The sequence below is a fragment of the Schistocerca cancellata genome, chromosome 10 (assembly GCF_023864275.1).
Source record: "Schistocerca cancellata isolate TAMUIC-IGC-003103 chromosome 10, iqSchCanc2.1, whole genome shotgun sequence".
Classification (NCBI taxonomy): Eukaryota; Metazoa; Arthropoda; class Insecta; order Orthoptera; family Acrididae; genus Schistocerca; species Schistocerca cancellata.
The window spans coordinates 455,716-478,531 of record NC_064635.1 but is presented as its reverse complement, the minus strand read 5'-3'; the positions used below and the strand labels follow the sequence as shown (position 1 = coordinate 478,531).

The 22,816-nt window shown below is 41.7% G+C and overlaps 1 protein-coding gene across 1 annotated transcript in view; it reads left to right on the top strand.

Annotated features, from left to right (window-relative positions):
• LOC126106907 (serine/threonine/tyrosine-interacting protein-like) overlaps positions 1–22,816 on the top strand; it is a 65,530-nt gene that overhangs the window by 30,595 nt on the left and 12,119 nt on the right. Inside the window, exons 2-3 of the mRNA XM_049913325.1 lie at positions 2,404–2,645; positions 6,136–6,324. Coding sequence (XP_049769282.1) covers positions 2,404–2,645; positions 6,136–6,324 — 431 coding nt within the window. The remainder of the gene's footprint in view (positions 1–2,403; positions 2,646–6,135; positions 6,325–22,816) is intronic.

Sequence of the window (22,816 nt, the reverse complement as noted above, 5' to 3'; positions counted from 1 at the left end):
GTTGCATAGAAAATGAACATAAAATAGAATGTGAAAGGACGAGAGTTTTGGCTCAACACCATCATTCTGGAATGCATCTTAGAGTCCATGTTTAATTAAGACCTGCAAGTAAATGTTCTTTGCTGTTGTGAAATGCATCTCTTTTACTGAACAACTACTCGTAGCTGTTAAGGTATGCATTATAGAGGTCATATTTATTAGACTTTTTTGCTTCAAATAATTGTTCCTGTTACATCTCTGAATATTGACCATTACTCCTGGGACACCTTGTATGATGTACACTGGAATTGCACTATAATGCAGTCACAAATCCAGTCCACCGATAACCGTTACATGAATCGTTGTTAGATTGGGACTTGTACTGTTACCTGTGAACCACTTGTAGGCCTGTTCAGCTATTGTCTGAGCGTTCTCTTGTACGTTTGAGTTTAGACTCTTGATTAATATGATTATGTAGCACACATTACAGTTTATGAACTGCCTTTTAAAGTCATTGGAGGATCAGTTATGTAGGTCAGGAAGAAAAGTGGATCCAATACTGATCCTTGTGGGATTCCACATGTTGTGTTCCCCGTTCTGAGATCAGTTTTATGCCTGTGGCATCCTGTCAATGAGACATTTTGCTTTCTGTTATGAAGGTAAGGCTATCCTTACAAGAAGGATGCCATAGCATTTTAGTTTGCAGAGTAGAATCCGACGATGTCACAGTAGGTTTATATAAAAGTCTAAAATATTTTTAATTGTTCAGAAGGTATCAGAAGTGTTCCTTACATAATGGAAGCTGACACACGGTTAAGAACAAAGAAATATTTTAAAGTTTTGAGTGAACGGCATAAGATGGTAAACCTGCTAGGTGGTGTTTCTGTGTGAAAGAAAACTGCAGGGACAAAAAATGTGAAATATAATATGTCTAAGAAAATATAATTTTATGGCACTAAAATGAACTTTCCCTTAATTTTGTGTCTTTAGTAAATTTGGTGCTCAGTAAAATTGGTTTTGGAAATTGTTAATACATTTAGCATTATTATAGAAGGAAATGAGACATCGTGTGTTGCGTTTTGAGCTTGAGTGTAGCTGACGTCATACTGTCAGTGTATTGATTAAGTTATACTTCCCATTCATACAATTTATTAGAGGCACTGCTGCCAATACATTTCCCTATACATTAAATTGGTTACTTGTTGTAAATAATTTCTTGTAGTAAATACCTAAATCAAACTCTCACAGACATTGTCTTTTGAGCAGTTGGTACACTAATGTACTGTCTGCACACTTTCACGTGGCCTGTGACCAGACGATGCTCAGAGCATAAGCTCACGATCAGCTCACGCCATCTTGGCTGCTGGGACAGGTCCTGACTCCTTTTTCCAGAGCAGCCAGCTTACAGCTTATAAAGGAAATGAAACTTTAATGGGTGAATGTGTCGTAGAAGGAATATGACAGTTAGTAGAACGTTGCTAAGTGGACCTTGTACAGCCCCTTCGCTAAATTCACAATGGCTAATTAATGTTCTGGTGCACAGTAGCATTACGTAGCTAAGGTTGGCAACAAGTGTGAACATTCAGGTGTGGCACGAAGTCGGTTGACTTCTGTTGATCACACGGTGGCCGAGAAAAAGTGCCATCAGTACTAGATTGTATACTGTAACATTTTGCATTTAGTTTGACAATCTCCTCCATTGACACTGGTGCTTCTTTCTCTTCCTCTCCCTATAGATTTAATGACTTATCCACAAATATATTTTCCACACCCAATTTCTGTGCTCTTACAGGGAGTTAATGACTTGCACTAATTAGAATTGGCATATTAGTGCTCCTCGTCAACAGATTTTTCATCGCTGCGCTTTTTTTGCCGGATCATAATATATTTGCAGAAGTATCCCCGGCACCCGTCAGACTGTGTAAAGAATGTAATGATAAGTATTGCACTTGGCTTGCTTTCACCACTGTTAGTTATTATGAATCAATTTTATTTGTAGTCGGTCACAAAAGTTTGAGCAGTTAAGAGTTACCTCACCTTTGGACCATCTGCCTTCACAGTCTTCTCTCACAGTTCACATTCGGTCTTGGGGGTGTCCGGTTGGAAGTGTAGTGTCAGTCATGTGGAAACTCAAAGGAAACGAAATATCCAGGTGGGTCGCGATCTGCGAAACAGGAACGCGAGGGTGACCCGTACAGAGACAGACGCCTGTCAAAACCATTTGTAGTTGCAAAAAAATTTTGGCAAGTGTGAATGTGAGTAGAGGCTGTAGATTTCTTGGAGAAAACCGATACAACACAGTCCTCCTCCTCCTCTTCCTCCTCCTCCTCCAGTTTCTGACTTGGCTTTCACCTCCCAGTGATCTGTAACTTTGGTAAAACTTCAGTTTTGTCTGGTAAACAGCTCACACGTCTTAATTCACAGGTACAAAATCGCAGAGTGGAATACCCGGCAGTGCCCTTCCAGTGTGACTCGAGCGATGAGTGGACGTACACGATGCGGCGCTCGATGCAGGAGATCGTGCCTGGGCTGTACCTGGGGCCATACTCGGCTGCTGTGCGCTGCCGCCTCAAGGCACTGCTGGCCCACGGTGTGACGCACATTGTGTGTGTGCGCCAGGCCGTGGAGGCCCACTTCGTCCGCCCAAATTTCCCCGACCAATTCAAGTGAGTGCAGAGTAGAATTTTTTTAAAAGTATTGTTCTAAAACTTGGTACTTTTTGCGCAGTGCATTACATTTCTTGCAGTTGTTGCTGTCCGGACTACTTTTTGACTAGATTCAAAAAGTTTTTACTAGAAGCTCCTAAGGATGGCCCAGTTACTCCCCACCCCCACCTCTCTCTCTCTCTCTCTCTCTCTCTCTCTCTCCCTCTCTTGGGTCATTCCATGTAAAGTGGTCTAAATTTAAACAAGCTCCCCACTCAACCATCTCCAATTTTGATGAAATTTTTTTTGGATGTGCATATAGACTTTACATGAAGCACTGCCAAATTACAGCTGCGTAGGTAATAAGGTGGGGCCACTAGCCACTTTTTCGTAAAGGTTCGTTTTTCTTATATTGCAACTGAAATAAATAAATGATCAATTTTGTTTTACCATTGTTCAGGATGTAAGAGACCTGTTGTGCTGAAACTTTGTGATCCTGTTCAACATTTTGGGTACAATGGCTTAGTTGTAGTACAAAAGGTGAAACTGTGGTAAATTCATCATAGTGTGTTATCAAAGTGGCTCATAAATCTTGTCATACCGCAATTTGGCTATAGTTTATTGCCTTGTATCTACTGAAAGAGTAACTTTCTGAAGCTAATACTTTAGTTATCTGCAGCCTGCCAGCATGTCATAAAGCTCTGCAAGTGGCACCCAGATTGCTCATATAACAACTGAGCTATCGAAGTTCAAAGTGTGCTAAAATTTAATCATTCAATTTTGGCTCCCTTTCAAAAGGTCATATCTCAAAAGGGATCACTCAAATTTTATTTTTCTCGGCACCATTGGAAAGAGCTCACCTTGTTTTAATTTTGGAGACTTTGCATTTAAGAACAAATAAACTTGTATTTTCATTACATTAAATTTCTCGACATTGCGACTTAAATGAAGAAATGGTCCACTTTTATTTACCATTACTCAGGATCTGAGAGACCTGTCATGCTGAAACTTTGTGATCCTGTTCAACTTTTTGGTACAATATCTTAGCTGTGAAACAAGAGGTCAAACTATGGTAAATTCATCATAGTGTGCTATCAAAGTAGCCCATAAATTTTGTTGTACCAAATCAACTCACATTTGTATTACATTAAAAAAATACATCTACCAGTCATACTCTTTATGGTTCCCAAGCCAAATATTTCAGTTCTTATTAATTCATTTGCTGAAATTTGTTACTAATAGCAATTACAGTTGATTCTAACAAGCTATAATGTCGGCCCATTCTTGTTTCTGATGGAGCTGGAATGACAGAAATAATGTGTTGGTTTGAAATCCAACGAGCATCCTGCCGAGCTGGCCAATAGAATGAATGTGCAGGTCCATTGGGGTGCATCAAACTGACTGAAACATCATTTACTTCTTCTGAAACTTCAGACACATTACCAATCCACCATTTTCCATCATACATACAGGCAGTGTATTGGCCCGGTTGTAAGGCTGTAATATTTCTCAATGAAACTGCCACAAAAATTTTTTTTATCATTGGATACTCTTCTAATACAAACTTTTTCATTTAATGGCACAAAATGGTGATCCTCTCATTTTGATGGTACAGAGATTCAGAAAATTTTTGAAGTTGCTGCTGACACATCACTGAAATAGTAAATGTGTGTGATTTTTCCAAGGAGACACTTTAGATCTTCTATTAACTTCACTATAAAAGCATGTACAGCAATTGCATTATATTTCAGGCTGTAACTTATTATACAGTAGCTGATGCTGCTGATGTCCAAGTTATTTCTGAAGTACACAACAAATGGGTGTAAATTTGCTTGGCTGTTATTCCAGTGAAAACCTTGAGCTGCATCCTGGACAATGAAGGAATAATTTTCAGCAAAGTCCATTAATATGATCACTTTGAGAAAATCAGCCCAAAATCGTACAAGGTGTACAACTTTGGTTCTGTCTTTTTTTTCCCAACATTTGAGGCTTTAATGAAACAAATTGGTTACACATGTATCATTCAAAGTATTTTCCGTCGATGGCAACTACTTTCTCCCATCTTTCGGGCAGCGTACAAATCCCATTGAAAAAATTGTTCATCTTTTGAAGCGATCCATGAATCGATCCAATTTGTAACTTCATGAGATCAGAAGTGTTGATCAGCCAGGCCATGCGCCAATGATCTGATCAGGTGATAGTCAGAGGGAGCAGTGTCTGGAGAATTTGGCGGGTGGGGTAGGACTTACCATTTTAGCGTTTCCAAGTATGTTTTGACCTCTTTTACAGCGTGGGGTCGAGCATTGTCGTGCTGCAAAATCACTTTATCGTGCCTCTCTCTGTATTGTGGCCGTTTGTCTTTTAATGCTCTGCTCAAATGCGTTAATTGTGTTCGATAACGAGCACCTGTGATAGTTTCACTCGGTTTCAACACCTCATAGTACACGACGCTGAGCTGTTCCCACCAAATGCAGAGCATGATTTTGGAGCCACGAATATTCGGAACCCCGCCCCTCACACACACACACACACACACACACACACACACACACACACACACACACACACACGCACACGCTGTTCAACATCTCTTGGTTTCAGCTCAGACGGGACCAAAGTTCCTTCTTTCTGAATCATGCCTATAGCCTTGAGACATTTCGAAATGGCTCACTGTGTCACTCCCACTAATTGTGCCAATTCTTCTCTAGTTTGACGCGAGTCTTCACTCGGCAATGTCTCCAATTCTACATCTTTGAAAACATTCTCTCTTCCACCACTATGCTGGTCTACGATGTTAAAATCACAGTTTTTGAAGCGTAGAAAACAATCGCAACACGTTCTTTCACTAGTTGTGTCCTTACCGTACCTACTTGAGAGCATTCGATGAGTCTCAGACACTGTTTTCTTCATATTGAAACAAAACAGTAACACCTCCCTCAAATGATGAGAATTAGGTCCGTAAAATGAAATTTTCAATCAAGAACAGCTTTACGATACAGACACAAATCGACTAATGTTTGCATGAGGGTATGTTGACGGAAGTCCAGGTTAACTGCCCGACATCCGCAATCTGTTTCTTTCGACCGCTACTGACCGTCGTCGCCACCTCTCGGCAAACGGCAGAATTAAAGTTGTACACCTCATATTTCTTACAGTTGCCTAGCACTGAGACTCTGCATCCACGTGCACAGCCGATCTTATTGTTTCAGGTTAAGAGTTCTCGGAAGTTGCACTCAAGACTTGCCATTCCCTACAGACAAAATTGTGCGAATGAAGAGGGCTCTGTGCTCGAGAGATTTATCTCTTGAGGTGCCAGAAGAAAAGTTACAGAAAGGCTAGTTCTAAAACTAGACCTAAAGAATTAAAAGTGTGTGTGGAATTTGTGGAGAGCAATTTGGGAGGACAGTGAAAGATTTGTACTTTCCGTATACCGTGTATTTGCGACTTTTGTCGTGACCTTCAAATTGTGTAGTAAGAATGGAATTGAAAGCTGTTCCGTGTCTGTTTACAGGTATTTGGTGCTCGACATAGCGGATTCGCCTAACGAGAATATAATACAGCACTTTGGCACAGTGCGACAGTTTATTGACGAAGGACTGAATGCTGGAGGGAAGGTGCTGGTGCACGGGAATGCCGGCATATCGAGGTCTGCAGCTCTTGTGCTCGCCTATGTCATGGAGAAGTATGGACTCAGCTGCAGGTTTGTGTCATCTTTACGTAGCACGACTACAGAACTAGGGTTATTAAATAGCTCTCGCTTAGAGCTGCAGAAAGTAACTACGTACAACTAGGAGGTCACTGACGTATCCTGTGATGGAGTTTGTGAAGACTGAATGTGAAACATCAGAATTTGCCATCAACAGTGTACAATAGTCATGTGGGATTGGAATGTGGTTATAGGGGAAGGAGTACAAGAAAGTGTTACAGGAGAATATCGGCTTGCTAGTAGGAATGAGAGAGGAGAAAGACTACTCGAGTTCCGCAATAAATTTCAGATGGTAATAGCAAATACTGTGCTCGAGAATCGCAAGAGGAGGTGGTATACTTGGAAAAGGCTGGGAGATACGGGGAGATTTCAGTTAGATTGCGTCATGGACAGGTAGAGATTGTGAAATTAGGTATTGTATTGTAAGACATACCCAGGAGCAGATATAGACTTGGATCACAATTTAATAGTAATGAACAGTAGGCTGAAGTCTAAGAGACTAGTCAGGAAGAAGCAATGTGCAAAGAAGGAATGAAAAGATAGGCATGAAGTGCTCTGAGGCTAAAGATATTACGATAATGAATAGCTTGGTAGTAGTTCAATTGAAGAGGAATGGTCATCCCTAGAAAGGGTATCCACAGAAGTTGGAAAGAAAAATGTAGGTACAAAGAAGATAACTGTGAGGAAACCATGGGTAACAGAAGAAACACTTCAGATGATAAACAAATGAAGAAAGTACAAAAATGTTCAGGGAAGTTCAAGAATACTGAGATATTTCATTTAGGAATGTAATAAATTGGAAGTGCTGGGAAGCTAAGGTGAAATGTCTGCGTGCAAAAAATGAAGAAATCTTTTAAGAAATGCTTGTTGGAAGGACAGATTCAGCATACAGGAAAGTTAAAAGCAAGGGTGGTAACATTAAAAGTGCAGTAGGAATTCCACTGTTAAATGCAGAAGAGTGTGTGTGTAGTTGGAAAGAGTACATTGAATGCTGGTAATGAAAAGAGGACTTGTCTGATGATGTGTTAGAAGAAGAAGAAGAAGAAGAAGAAGAAGAAGAAAGAAGAGTGAATGTGGAAGAGATAGGGGATCCAGTATTCTTTAGAATGTAAAAGAGCTTTGGAAGACTTAAGATGAAGTAAGGCAGAAGGTATAAATAACATTCCATCAGAATTTCTAAAATCGTTAGGGAGGTGACAACAAAACGACTCATCACATTGGTGAGTAGAATGTATGAGACTGGTGATACACCATCAGACTTTTGGGGAAAGATCATCCATTCAATTCTGAAGATAGAAAGAGCTGAAAGTGCGAGAATTATCACAAAATCAGTTTAACAGATCGTTCACCCAAGTTGATGACAAGAATAATACACAAAAGACTGGAAAAGAAATTTGAAGATCTTTTAGTGATGATCAGTTTGTCTTTAGGAAAGGTAAAGGCACAGGCACCAGAAAGACATTTCTGATATTGTGGTTGATAATGGATAAGTCAAAACAAGGCCCCGGTAGTAGACAACATTCCGTTAGAACTACTTCTCAGCCTTGACAAAACTCTACCATCTGGTGAGCAAGATGTATGAGACAGGTGAAATACCCTCAGACTTCAAGGAGAATATAATAATTCCAATCCGAAAGAAAGCAGGGGTTGACAGACGTGACAATTACTGAACTATCGGTTTAATAAGCCATGGCTGCAAAATACTAACACAAATTCTTTACAGATGAATGGAAAAACTGGTAGAAGCCGACCTCGGGGAACATCAGTTTGGATTCGGTAGAAATGTTAGAATGCGTGAGGCAATACTGACCCTAAGACTTATCTTAGAAAATAGATTAAGGAAAGACAAACCTACATTTATTGAATTTGTAGGCTTAGAGGAAGTTTTTGACAATGTTGTCTGGGATATTCTCTTTCAAATTCTGAAGTTGGCAGGGGTAAAATGCAGGGAGCGAAAGGCTATTTACAATTTGTACAGAAACCAGATGGCAGTTGTGAGTCGAGGGACATGAAAGGGAAGCAGTGGTTGAGAAGGGAGTGAGACAGGGTTGTAGCCTCTCCCCGATGCTATTCAATCTGTATATTGAGCAAGCAGTAAAGGAAACAAAAGAAAAGTTTGGAGGAGGTATCAAAATCCATGGAGAAGAAATAAAAAATTTGAGGTTCGCTGATGACATTGTAATTCTGCCAGAGACAGCAAAGGATCTGGAACAGCAGTTGAATTGAATGGGCAGTGTATTGAAAGGAGTATATAAGATGAACGTGAACAAAAGCAAAACGAGTATAATGGAATGTAGTCGAATTAAATTGGGTGATGCTGTGGGTATTAGATTAGGAAATTAGACACTTAAAGTAGTGAATGAGTTTTGCTATTTGGGGAGCAATATAACTGATAATCGTCAAAGTAGAGAGGGTATAAAATTTGGAGTGGCAATGGCAAGGAAAGCGTTTCTGAAGAAGAGAAATTTGTTAACATCGAGTATAGATTTAAATGCCAGGAAGTAGTTTCTGAAAGTATTTGTACGGAGTGTAGCCATGTATGGAAGTGAAACATGGACGATATAGTTTAGACAAAAAGATGATAGAAGCTTTTGAAATATGACGCTACAGAAGAATGCTGAAGATTAGATGGGTAGATCACATAACTAATGAGGAGGTATTGAATAGAATTGGAGAGAAGAGAAATTTGTGGCACAACTTGACTAGAATAAGGGATCGGTTGGTAGGACATTTTCTGATGCATCAGGGGATCACCAATTTAGTATTGGACAGCAGTGCAGAGGGTAAAAATCTTAGAGGGAGATAAAGAGATGAATACACTAAACAGATTCAGAAGGATGTAGGTTGCAGTAGGTACTGGGAGATGAAAAAGCTTGCACAGGATAGAGTAGCATTGAGAGCTGCATCAAACCAGTCTCTGGACTGAAGACAACAACAACAACAACAACAACAACAACAACAACAATGGAAGCAAGATTGAAGAAAAATAAAGATATGTTCATAGGGTTTGTTGACTTGGCAAAAGCATTTGAGAATGTAAATTGTGCATTGAATTTCATTTCACGTGGAGCAAAAGCCAAACTGTGTCAAATACAGTCAAGTACGATCATAAGGATACATTTATGCTGTATTACAAGCACATAGACTGAGCAATAATGTGAGGCAACAGCTTTACCAGCGCATGTAGATTGGACAGCACTAACCTGCAATGATGTGAGAAGTTGCAGTTCAGGCATAGAGAGAGAGAGATGAGCAGATAAACATAACTTTGGATGTTATTTAATTTTTAAAGAGAATGAAGTAATATTTGGTAAAACTCCAGCAATACCGCACGCTTCTCGGATGACCAGTCGAGAAGCATAAAATGTCCCCTAACATAGTATTCTAATTGCAAACAAGGATGATGAAAATTCCCAACTTAAACACAGGATAATTTTTCTGAGCAAGCTGTGTCATGCAAAAGCATACTGCAGGGATTCATTGTATTGTAGAATACTTAAGCCACCTGAAGATGACAGACAGACAGCCAGTCAGTCATGTAATTCTTCTGAGCAAGGTATGTATGGTGCAAAAACATACTGTAGGGATTTCACTGTATTGTTGAATACTGAAACCACTGAATGTATTAATGATAGTCATTCATGTGGTAATCTCTTAGTTCCTTTCTTATCCAACTCCAAGAAATACATTTCAGTTCTGAACTGTCATCTACCACATTGATAACGAGTCAATCAACAACAGAAGCCACAAAGCCAGCCAGGCGCCACATTTTCTCGTCCTTTTTTATGACATGCTATTCTATATCCTTCTAGCATTTGGTAGTGACACATGAAAAATCTGCATGTGTTAGTTCCAGTATGCCTGGCAGCTGAACAGTCTTGTTATTTCCCGCAGCAAATCTCTTAACTTGGCTCCAGATCAGTTCCATTGGATTCATGTTGTAATGGTACAGTGCCAAATGTAAAAATGCAGCATGTATGCTGTGTTTGATGCTGTGAAAATGACTGTTTTCATGTTTCTACAACACTGATCCCTATGGTTCGTGTGTGCGACTAAATCTGTGGTATTAAACAATGGACATTATCCAAATATAGAGTGTTTGGTTTTTCGTTTTTGTCCTAAAAATTAAATTGTTGTTTTTATTAATTTAAACTACATTTATTGACAAAATATTGATTGTTACGAATGTATATTTGAAATGGGAAACAGGAATTTTGCATGCAATATGTAATTAGAAGGAAGAATATGTGCATTATTCATAAAAAATGATGATGAATTTTACAGTTACTAGGTGTAGGTATTTCAAATTGAATGTAACAAAGGGACAACCAGGACAAGATTTGAACCAGTGATCCATGAACTGCACCAGATTATCAGTCTGCTACATTACAGATTCCACTATACATCCAAAGTGTATTTGTATCTGAAGTGTATCAAATACAGTTCTTCAGAAAATTACATAGCCATTTCGTCCCCCTTCTGTAAATGTATGAAAAACCTTGAGAAAAACCTATTTCTCGGGACTTTTTAACCATGTTCCACATGTGTGTTTCACTAAAGAGCAGGAAGCAGCCTCAGTCTTTTTTATACTGTGTATTAACAGTGCAACAATCAGACCACAACAGTACAGAGACTCTGACTGTACCTGATTTTTTAAATAAAAACTACATAACTAAAATGTGAGTAAGAAAAATGTTGATAGGTGTTAATACATTAAAATATCTTAAAAGTTTCATTTAACTTAGTAATAAGATATCTAATACATAAGTAGGACCTGCTTCAAGGAGCGTAACAGCCCCAATGTACGTGTGCTACGGCTTCTGACTAGTCATTGCATTAGTGTTTGTTTACATCGGGTTTATTCTTATGATGAATAGAGTATCTTGTTGTTGTTGTTGTTGTTGTCTTCAGTCCAGAGACTGGTTTGATGCAGCTCTCCATGCTACTCTATCCTGTGAAAGGTTCATCATCTCCCAGTACCTACTGCAACCTACATTCTCCTGAATCTGTTTAGTGTATTCATCTCGAATAGAGTATAATGTGTACAAAAACCAAGAGGGAACAATAATAGTGGGAGACGAAGAACAGAGTGCTCGGATTAAAAAGGGTGTAGTCTTTCACCCCTACTGTTCAATCTTACATCAAGGAAGCAATTATGCAAACAAAAGAAATATTCAAGTGCAGGATTGAAATTTAGGGTGAAAGGATATCAGTGATAAGATTTGCTGATGACATTGCTTTCCTCGGTGAAAGTGAAGAATAATTACAGGGCATGTTGAATGGAATGAACGGTCTAATTGGCACAGAATATGGATTGAGAGCAAATCGAAGAAAGATGAAAGAATGAGAAGTAGCAGAAATGAAAACAGCGACAAATTTGACATCAGAATTGGGTATCATGAAGTAGACAAATTGAGGAATTCTGCTATCTAGGCAGCGAAAAAACTGTTGCGGACAGAGCAAGGAGAATATATATATTTTTTTAAAAAAAAAGCAGACTGGCACTGGCAAAATGGGAATTCCTGGCTAAGAAAAATAAACTAGTATTTAATATAGGCCTTAATTTGAGGAAGAAATTTTTGAGAATGTACATTTGGAGCACAGCATTGTATGGTAGTGAAATCTGCTATGGAAAATCAGAACAGAAGAGAATTGAAACATTTGATATGTTGTGCTACAGAGGAATGTTGAATCTAGGTAGACTGATAAGGTAAGGAATGAAGAGGTTCTCCACAGAGTTGGCGAAAAAAGAAATATGTGGAAGACTTTGACAAAAAGGAGGGACAGGTTGATAGGATATCTGTTCAGACATCAAAGAATACTTCCCTGTACTAAGGGAAGCTGTAGAGGGTAGAAACTGTAGGGGAAGACAAATATTGGAATACATGTAGCAAATAATTGATGATTTAGGTTGGAATTACTACTCTGAGATGAAAAGGTTGGCATAGGATAGGAACTTGTCAGGTCGTATCAGACCAGTCACAAGACTGGGGACCCAAAAAGTACACCATGTCTAAAATTCTTTGAGGGGAGGACTAAATTCAAAGCTGCCCCCACCCCTGGGCTCACATCTCTTTTTATGAGTACATCCTTTCCAGCATAGCTGCTATGAGCCTTCAGCTCTTGCAGTGGTACTTCCCTTGCTGTGCTTGAAGTCTTATCTTTGTACTGTACTTTTTCCCCCTCTCCCCTTCCAGTGAATGGTCTTCCTGGGGTCAATTGTGCTTGGCTCTGGTTTGTGTTTTTGACACTTGTTTTCTTACCTTCCGGCCTTCTACAACTTCTCAATATTAATTATATGATGTGCTTGTTGGGTCCAACTTCCTACTTTCTAAATTACACAGAAGTGCATATTGTGCAAGTAAGGTCACCCAGTGCGGTGTATATTCCACCTTTGTGCCTTTCTTTCTTTGCACCCTTCTTTCTTGCAACAGTACTATGCTCAAAACCTAGCATGGTAGCCATTCTGTTGGAGGGGAGAGGAGAGCTGCAAACTCCCCATGCAGAGGAGTATGTGCTCTTCATAATTGTGGTGCTGAGACACTAGGCAATGGTTTACTGGCCAGATAACTGTTTGGTGGGTGGTGCCTGTGGGGAGAGTCCACTTTGAGTGGGGGTGATACTATGGCAGAAGATTCACACATGAAGCGAATTAAACTTTCATCTGGTGGCTGCACGGCCCTAGCAGCCTCTTCTTGAAACTAAAGCATATTAAAATGCAGAGAAGTATGGCTGCAAAATGTTTCCTCCCCAGGCTGTGCGATGGAAGGAACGTAGAGCTCAGAGACAAAGTGAGGAATACTCCCCGCAATACTTTGTTTGTTTTAGAATGGACAGGAATTTCTTTTTGATTACAAAGCCATTGTTCTTCTGTGAACATTTCTTGTCAGGTTTTGGGAAGTGGCAGCAACTTCAGAAATTATAAAGTGGCTCTGTTTGGTTAAAATGACCTTCCCCTCTCGGTCACGAGTGCTGTTTGTCTGCGACAAACTGGTTGGCATTCCATAAAAGTCTGAGTATGGTACAGGGTATCATATTCCAAAAAAACAACAGAGTGGGTACTGGAGCCTGCATCTTGGCCTTTGTGGGTGATTCGTTGCTTGAGTAGGTCAAGATGTTGGTGTATCGCTGTGATGTCAAGCCATATATTCCTCCCTCCATGTGGTGGTACAAATGCGTGTGATTTGGGCACATATCCTGATGTTGCAATGCCAGCCCCGTATGGGGATTGTCGCAGTGAGTTGCACATGAGCACTCCTTGTTTCCCTCCCCCTGTGGGGAGCACCGTTCCCCCTGTTAACCAGACTGCACCATTTCCAAAGAAACTCCAGGAATACAAGATCCATGACTGCCTCAAGAGACCAAAAATAAATGTGATTGCTACATCCTACACTCAAGACTGATGTATGCTACTGCTATGACGATGTCATTGTCTGTAGTGACTGTACCGTCATCCTCTGTGTGTTCCAACGTCTGCTCCTTGGGGCCACTCTACTACACCTGCTTCCCTAGTGGGTGGGGGGCCCCTCTCCTACTGATTACTCCACACTCTCTTTGGGAGTGTCGACTCCCTATCCACTGGGGATGTCCAACCACAGCACACAGCCAGGGAAGCAATGCCATCCTTCGGCACCCCTTACCAGGAAAGGGCCCTCAGTATGCTTCCTTTCCTGTACTCTGCTGAAATACAACCAGGTGCCAGCTGGTGGCTGAAGGAGTCTTGGGTCGCAGATCATAGGACATCATGTGCCTCTTCTGTCCCAGAATCTGGGGCAGACAAGCCCTTGCAGAAGACTAAATAATCTAAGGACAAGAAGGAGTCCTACAAAAAGAGGGAGATTCTGTTGGCCCTGTGCCACCGGACCCCACATGTTCCTCCTCTGTGTTCAAGGCACTGTCTGGAATTTACCACCAGTAATTTTGCAGCTCCCTCCCAAAGATGCAGTAACCCAGAACACATTGTCTACACTGTTTTCTCAATCCCCCTCCCTCCTTCCTACTATTAGATTACTTCAGTGCCAGCAACCCTTTGCATGGTGGAACTAAGACCACTGGCTGCAGTAAAGTTGTTGAAAACTTGCTCACAAAGGTCAATCTTTGCCTTTTGAATACTGATGTTGCTACACACTTCAGTGTGGCAGTCTTACTTGAACTTTTCATTTGCAGCCCAGCTCTTCTCCCTGGAGAGTCCGTGATGACCTGTACAATAGTTCTCATTTTCCAATCGGTTTGACCCTCCCTCGGCATCACTCGCCTGGTTGTCAACTCCAGTGGGCTCACTCTGAAGCTGATGGAGATGCTTTCACCATTGCCATCATCCTTTGCACCCTGCACATGGAAGTATCGACGCGGTCGTCCAGAGCACAACTTGAGCCTTTCTATTGGCAGCTGACTTGGCAATCCTCTCTTTCTTGGGCACCCTCTCCCCTCCTATCATAAGACAGTGTATTGGTAGATCACTGAAATCACCATGCCCATTAGAGATAGCAGGCGAGCTCTCTGAAGCCATAAGTGGCATCCATTAATGAAGCACCTCATTTCCTTTAAATGACCCCACGCCCAGGTTCGTCACGTTACAAAATGTTAGAAATGAGAATGCTGGGAGAAACTGTTGGACCACGTACCCCTCCTTCTTATGTTTGGGCGAAGGTTTGACGCCTCTGTGGGCATCAGTACCCTGCGGATGTACCATTCTCGGTATCTCTGAATTGTAATGTCTACACTGATCTAGATGCTGTTGCCGAACATTTTGCTTTTCATTATCATCGAGTTCCTGTATCGGAGAGGTATCAGCCTGCATTTCTCGTCCTCAAACAGTGGGCAGAGCGACTTCCTTTACTATTTACTACAATTCACCTCAAACCTTTAATGATCAGTTGAGTGAGTGGGGAATCCTCAGTGCCCTAGCCCTATGTCCTGACACGGCTGCACGGTCAGATCGCATTCACAGCCAAATGCTCAAACATCACACCCTTGCCAGCATCACATCTTTGCCATTTTCAACCACATTTCGAGCAGTGGTGAGTTCCCATCGCAGTGGCGAGAACCGTGGTCACCTCAGCTGTGGAACTGGGTAAACTCCTCCTTGAGATGGACAGCTATCACCCAATTAGCCTCACTAATGTTCTCTGCAAATTGCTTGAACATATGGTGAACCGATTGCTGTGTTAGTACTTTGCCCTGGGATGGAAGATACCGAGACTCAGTTTTTGCCAAGGCCTTTCTACTGCTGGCTGTTTGGTCTGCCTGAAGTCTGTGAGTCTTCTTATTCGGGCATTCCAGATTCTACATAATGCTGCGTAGGGCTTATGACACCACATGGCATCACGTCATTCACGTTATGCTCCACGAGTGGGCGCCCTGGGGCCAACTCCCAATTTTTGTCCGGAACTTTCTGGGATCAAGTTGGTGCTTCCCACAGTACTCGCCATGTACAGGAGAACAGAGTGCTACAGGGATTTGAATTGAGTGTGTCCTTTTTTCTGGTGTGTCTGTTAATGGTCTAGCTGCAGCTGTGGGGGTCTACAGTGTCATCCTCCCTGTATGCTGCCTACTTTTAGCATTCACTGTTGCTTCTCAACTGTGGGTATTGCTGTATGCTGACTATGGGGTGCCGTACAGAAGGCACAGTCCTGGGGTCTCAGCTGTGGCTTCTGGTTTTCCACTACCAAGACGTGTGCTTACACTTCTGCAGCTGTCGTATTGTTCATTCCGTTCCCAACCAGAACTCTGCCTCAATGACGAAATGCTCAATGTGGAGGAGTCTTATCATTTTTTGGGATCGGTCTTTGATGCTCGTTGACGCTGCTTTCCCGTCTTCGCCAGCTTAAGTAAACGTGTCGGTCACACCGTAGTGCCCTTGGCTATCTCAGCAACACCAGCTAGATTGCAGGCCACTCCACTTGTGCGGCTCTACAAAGCTCTGATCCTGCCACGTCTCGATTACGGGAGCATGGTGTGTGGCTCAGCATTTTCTCAGAAGCTGACCCGATATGCCATTGTGGTGTCCAGCTTGTGACAGGTGCCTTTTGAACCCAGTCCTGTGAATGGCTTACTCGTGGAGGCTGGCGTCTCTTCCCTACAGGTCAGGCATGAACAACTGCTGCTCAACTATGCAATACACATTCACTGTTCATCTGAACTTCAAAAACTACTGCATTCTTTTTCCTGACTGGGAGTTCTGCTTCCCACAATTGGGAGTTCTGCTTCCCACAATGGGGTCAAGGTCTGGAGTCACAATCACAGTTTGGATACAGTCTCTGCTCAGAACTCCATTTTTCCCCACTGTAGCTTCTTGGAGGAATCACATGCACTCCATTGTGTATATGCCACCTTCAGTTCTGCTTTGTCCTCTCCTTTGGACCGAAAGATTCAGTAAACCCTGTGGTTTTTCACCGACTGTCCCTGGACGTTCCCGATGCATTTCCACGATAAGATGTGGTACACGACGACGGCTCTATGGTCGATGTTCCCTGTCGAATGGATATAGTGTATTCACTGCAGAATTGGTAGCCATTGCTCGAGGTATCAGCCACCTTTGTTCTTGTACTGACGGTTGTTCTTAATCGGCAGTGACTCGTTGAGTAGTCTTCCGGCTGTCAACCAGTACTTCCCTCAACATGCATTGATTGTGATTATTCAGAATCTCCTGAATGACCTCCACTGTGCTGGAAGGTTGGTCAACTTTGTATGGACCCCTGGTCACTTTGGGATCCCAGGGAATGAACATACTGACTGAAGATATATACATCCTGGGATAAATTAGTCTTCTGTTAAATTTTTGTAATTTTGGATGGTAAGAACTGATACTCTAACAAAGAATTTTACCATATCCCACTAGTGCAGAATAAGACTGCAGCAATAAAACATAAACGAGAGAGAAAAAATAAAATAAATTGCAACTTAAGTTGCAAAGGAAACGTGCCATTTATAACAACGAAACACAGTGCACACACTAGTGTATGCCAGCAGCAAAATGTGTTAAAGCCTTTAGGATGAAGTCTATGCAATACTTCATAACAACAGACTGCTTCCGAGGAGCGTGACACCACAATTGTTGACATTGGATTCATTTGATCAGTTGTGAGTGGGCTCATGCGCATGCACAGTTGAGTCTGGTATGAGCAGTACTACTTCCTCCCACTTCCGTCTGTTAGCTGTGTCAATAGTAGCAACAAGCAGCAAGGAATTATTCTGATGCACCCAAGCCGCCACATTTGTGCATGCCCAGAGCAGTCTGAGTTGTTGTAGGGAGGAGTAGTCTCCACGTGACCCGTGTTTATGTTCAGGGATTTTGCTCTTTCCTCTTTGTTTACAGTTCTCATGTCAAATGAAAATAAGACAGATTTCTGTGGCTAGGAGCTACCAAGTGAATAAAATACATTCACATAATTACGGACAGCTAAAATATTAGTTTCAGTTTTCTGATTTTATTTTATTTCCATATTTTTGACAATTGACATTAATCACACTGCAGAACGATGAAGTTATTTTTGTTGGTTTGCTGAAGAAATTTGACTTTTATTAAGCTTTTCTGCAGAGCCAGTCAATTTATTTGAAACACTATTGTCTAGTTTCAACTGTTCGCTGAATTTAAAGTGCATGTTTTAATCTTGTGGCACATATGGTATTATGCCGTAATAAAGAACCAGACGTGAGATAATACCATGCTGGTGCGCAAAGAAAATTTACATCTCGAAAACCACACTGAAAAGCTTAATATCAGGTTGAGGCTTACTTCATTATGAATCTGGACTTATGAAAGTGCACTTTAAGCCGAATTATGCGCTTTGGTACGGTTTACGAAATTCCGATGCTCATGGAGTATCCTCTGATGTCCTGTTTCTTTTATGACTTATATTAATATCTCTTAATGCATATGAACGTATGGGCTTCCTACATCATAGCTGCACACGCCTGTTTTCTGGTGTTCTCTGGCAACTGTAGAAAAGAACCTATTTCTAACAGGTCACTAGAAAATATTGCGAATGTTTGTTCGAAAAGCGTTACTTTCAAAATAAATTTCCTTTTACACAAGATGAATTACATTACATGTAAAAAGGTGTGAAGAATTTCTTAAATCACAAACTGATTGGCTCTCATTTAAACTTAAAACTTTGAGGACCAGCCACTTAGAAGAATTTCGTCGAGTCCAGAAGACCAGACATTTAAGTCATTAATTAAAAATTTATTGGCACATTTGTGTGATATATCTTAAACAGTAACGCACGCAAAAAAAGAGCAATAATATATGTGAAAGTTTAGCTTTTCTTGTAGCTACATTGTTTGTATGAATTTAAACCATTAACTTTTCCTATTTGTGTGTTCGCACTAATTAACAGTGACGTTGCTGTCTGCTGACTACATCACGTGTCCTGTGCTCTGAATATCTGCTATCACTGGCTGGCGAGATCACTCGACACGAGCTACGATTGGCTTATAAAAACGCATCGCAATCTCGATTTACACGCTTTGGAAACTAATGTGCTGTGTTTGTTGTAATTTGAATTTTTACTTTTGTAATGTGGGAACATGCAGTTTATATTTTGCTACACATCAGAGATCTTTCGGAAACAAGATTCCCCCCTCCGGGTTTCATTTTCTAATGTGCTGGGAAGCTCTTCGCCAGTGTATAAAACTTTACCCATTCGAAGGATAGACAGGTTTTACAGTTCAGAGTGAAAATACATGGTCACTTTGCATGGAAAAAGTGTATTTTCATGAGGGGGTAAAAAGTGTATTTTTAACTGGGAAAAATCCGGGAATTTTTTCTTTGTCTGCTTATACACCCTGTGACTGTTTGGCCAAGTGGGCTACCAGGACACTGATTTTGGAGATGGGGTACAGACCTGGGTCTTCAATTGGCTCTACACCCACAATTGTTGGATGCTTGGAATGTGAACTGATGTGCCGCGGTTTCTCCAAACAAACCGCGAACCGCAGCTGCTTGGCAGTCTTCCCTCCGTGCTTCTCACAGGGAATGTGCTGTCCTCTGTTGGCTTCCCATCGGTGTCACTTGGCTGCCCCACGGTCACATCCTCTGACGTGAGGATTCACATCACTGTCAGAATGGTCCCCATCTCAGGGTTGCCGACATCCTACTGGACTGCCCAGATTGGCCACCTTATGGGGAAACTTTAACTTGCTAACACGCTACCTCTGGTGTTAGTGAACGATGCAAAAGTGGCTGATTTGGTTTTACGTATTACTCGTGCAAGTGGTTTTTACTCCTCTCTGTGATGTAGGGTATATTAGCGTCATTGGTTCCTTGAAGGATTTGTGGGTGCCCCCTAATCTGCTCCCATCTGTAGTCCACCTGTGATCTTGCCCTTGCCAGCCATTTAATTCTTTTACATATGTCAAATGTTGGCAGACTCGTAATCATTGGTCCGCTTTCTGAGATTTTATATTGTCCTTGTAGCCAGTTTTCTTGCAGCAGTGGAAGGTGCGGAAGCATCGGTCAGATGCAGAGGGTGTGTCTCCAGTCACTGGGGACTATTCCTGGCTTGACACGCAAAGGATTAAGGAATTGAAGACCTTGTTGCTTAGTTTATTTATCCCCACCAGTCCATCCAGATTTGAAGTCCTGTTCTGCTTCTCTCCTCATTTTTAACTGAGTGTAACTTGACAAACCATCTGTCCCAATTCTGTACATGTTGTAACAGATGACGTACATCCGGTTGTTCAGTTGTGCCGACAATTCAATTTTTGGGGGAAAACCCATCTGCACAGCCAGATACATAGACTGTAAGTATGTAGACACTTGTTAAATGAAACACAAATACATAAAAACATGCACAAATATGTGAAAATATGAAAACTTATTCCACAGACAAATAAGTAAAAAAAATTGCACGAAAAGTGGGGAAAAAAAGAAATAAACAAATGAGGTTTGGATATATGTGCGTGTTGGGATAAGGGAAGATGGAGGGGGGGGGGGGAGGATTGACTAGGGTGAGAATTGGAAGTAGGTGTAGCACAAGTAGGTGTGAAATTACATGAGAATGAGGGAGCAAATAGGATCGATAGGAATAATTATAATTATTGGCAGGAAGAATTTGGAGGACGAGAAGCTGGACCAAAAATCCACGCAGTCACATAGCCATGTGTTGTGCACAGACAAGATTGTTGATACAGTGTGGTTTGGTTGTTGGAGGATGTGCAGTTTGGAAGGCAATGAAAAGCACAGTAAGGAAACAGAATGAACACTGAGTAGAGTAATACTTTGGAGAATAACAAAGAAAAACATCACAGGGTTGTGGGATGGAAGAAAAGCCATTGGATAAAATCAAAGAATGGAAAGTCTAGGTTGGAATACAACGATATTATGAAAACGATAGAGTGCAACCCACTGTAAAGATGAAACATTTGGTTGCAGACAAGCACAACAAAAAGACAGTCGTATATTTAGCTTTCTACCAAAGCTTTCTTCAAAAAAGAAATGAAAATGTAAACACTTTGACACGAGCAGGCAAACCTCACACACATGACCACTATCTCTGGGTGCAGGCATAACATCAGTAGGCTGTGGAAGGGGCGGGGGGAGGGGGGTGATGGCGGGGAAGGAGAATGACAGAGAAGAGTACAAGAAGACTAGTGGGTGCATTGCTAGAGAGTGGCATGCAATGAGGGTGACGGGATGCATATTGGTAGGAGGTGATAGCACAGAGGGGGTGGAAACTGTTGGGTGTAGGTTGTGGAGACAGTACGTTATTGTATGTTGAGGCCGGTATAATTTCAGGAGCGGAAAATGTGTTGTAATGTTAACTCCCATCTGCATGTTTCAGAAAAGCTACTGGTGGAGGGATGATGCCAGATGATGGTGGAGGGATGATTCCAAGCAGCCACGGAAATCAAATATGTTATGTTCAGCTGAATGTTGCACCACAGGGTCATCCATTTTGCTCTCGGCCACAGTTCGGCGGTGGCTGTTCACGCTGGTGGACATCTGGTTGGTAGTCGTACCGATATAAAACGCTGTGTATTGATTGCAGCAGAGCGGGTACATGACGCGGATGCTTCCACAGCCCTGTGGCAAGGGGTTGGGAATGGGAGTGGTTTTCAATGGACTAGGATGTTGTGGAGGTTGGTCGGGTGACGGAACAGCACAGTAGGAGGGGTCAGAAGAACCTCAAGTAGGATATTGTTCATTTACAGATATGCTGATAGGTAATAAAATCCCTGATGTGGTTCATTTGTTGCAGACTGGAGTGGTATTGACTGACAAAAGGACACTTGTTCGTAGCTAGTTCTTGCGAGGTGGTGGGAGGATTAGCATTTTGTGAGGAAATGACGAGGGAGATCTGTTTGGGGACAAGGGTTGGAAGATAGTGCCTGTTCGTGTGCGAAGGCCTCGGCGAGATCTTCTGCATACTAAGTGAGGCAGTTCTTGTCATTGCGTATACGCAGTCCTCGAGTGGTCAGGCTGTGTGGGATGGATTTTTTTGTGTGGAAGGGATGGCAGATGTCGAAATACAGGCATTGTGCACTGTTGTCTACCGACACACCTCTTCGTCTCTTCCTGTTTGCTAGTTCTCTCCTTTTCTGCTTCCATTTTCCCCCTTGCCCCACAGCCTCCCAATGCTGTGCTTGGCAGCCTTGTAGACCCTGCACACTCCAACAGACAGCACTCCCCCACAAGTAAAGTACCCTGCTATCCCCCCCCCCCCCTCCCCCTTGCTGTCCCACTCCAGATCACTGTATTCGATAAATGCGACAGTTGCAGTCTGGTCAGAGATAGTGGTCGTGCTTGTGTGAGTTGTGCCTTCTTGTGTGAATCTGTTTGTGTTTTCCTTTCTTTTCCTAAGAAGGCTTTGGCAGATAGCTCAATGTGTCACACTCTTTCTGTTGCACGTGTCTGCAACTCAACATCCTATCTATGTGGTTAGTAGCAATCTATCCTTTCCTTAATATTGTTGATAGTACAGGAGTCCACACCCTGTTACGAGGAAAACCTTTCTCTGTTAATCTGATTTTCTGCTAACCTAATTTTAGTTGCTTCATTGTAAACACTGTTCCAATACCCGAAAGTACTGGCAGCTATCAGGGTCTCATCGTATTTTATCCCATGTCCCTCGTTTTCTTAATTTTCTGTTACCGTCAATTTTTCAGGTTGTCGTAGCCGTGCTCCACATCCATCCTGAACTGTGCAAATCGAACGGCTGATTCCAACATTGACATGGAATTTTATGTACTCCAGGCTCCCAAATCATCTTTGACAGATCCAAGTAGTGCGGTAATTGTGAAAACTACACTACTGTGTATTTGATTACCTATGCTTCATCCAATCACATCAGTTTTCATTGGGACTCGGCAGCAGTAGCGTTTTCCTGAAAGTTGCCAATAGATGAATCACTGAACATAGAGTTGAGTTGATTTTAGGATCCGGCAGAAAACTTTAGGAGATTATCAAGAATTATTACTCTGGGAAAGCCTAAGAAGTCACAGTGCTGCTATACTCACACTGATAATTGTGTGAATGTCTTCT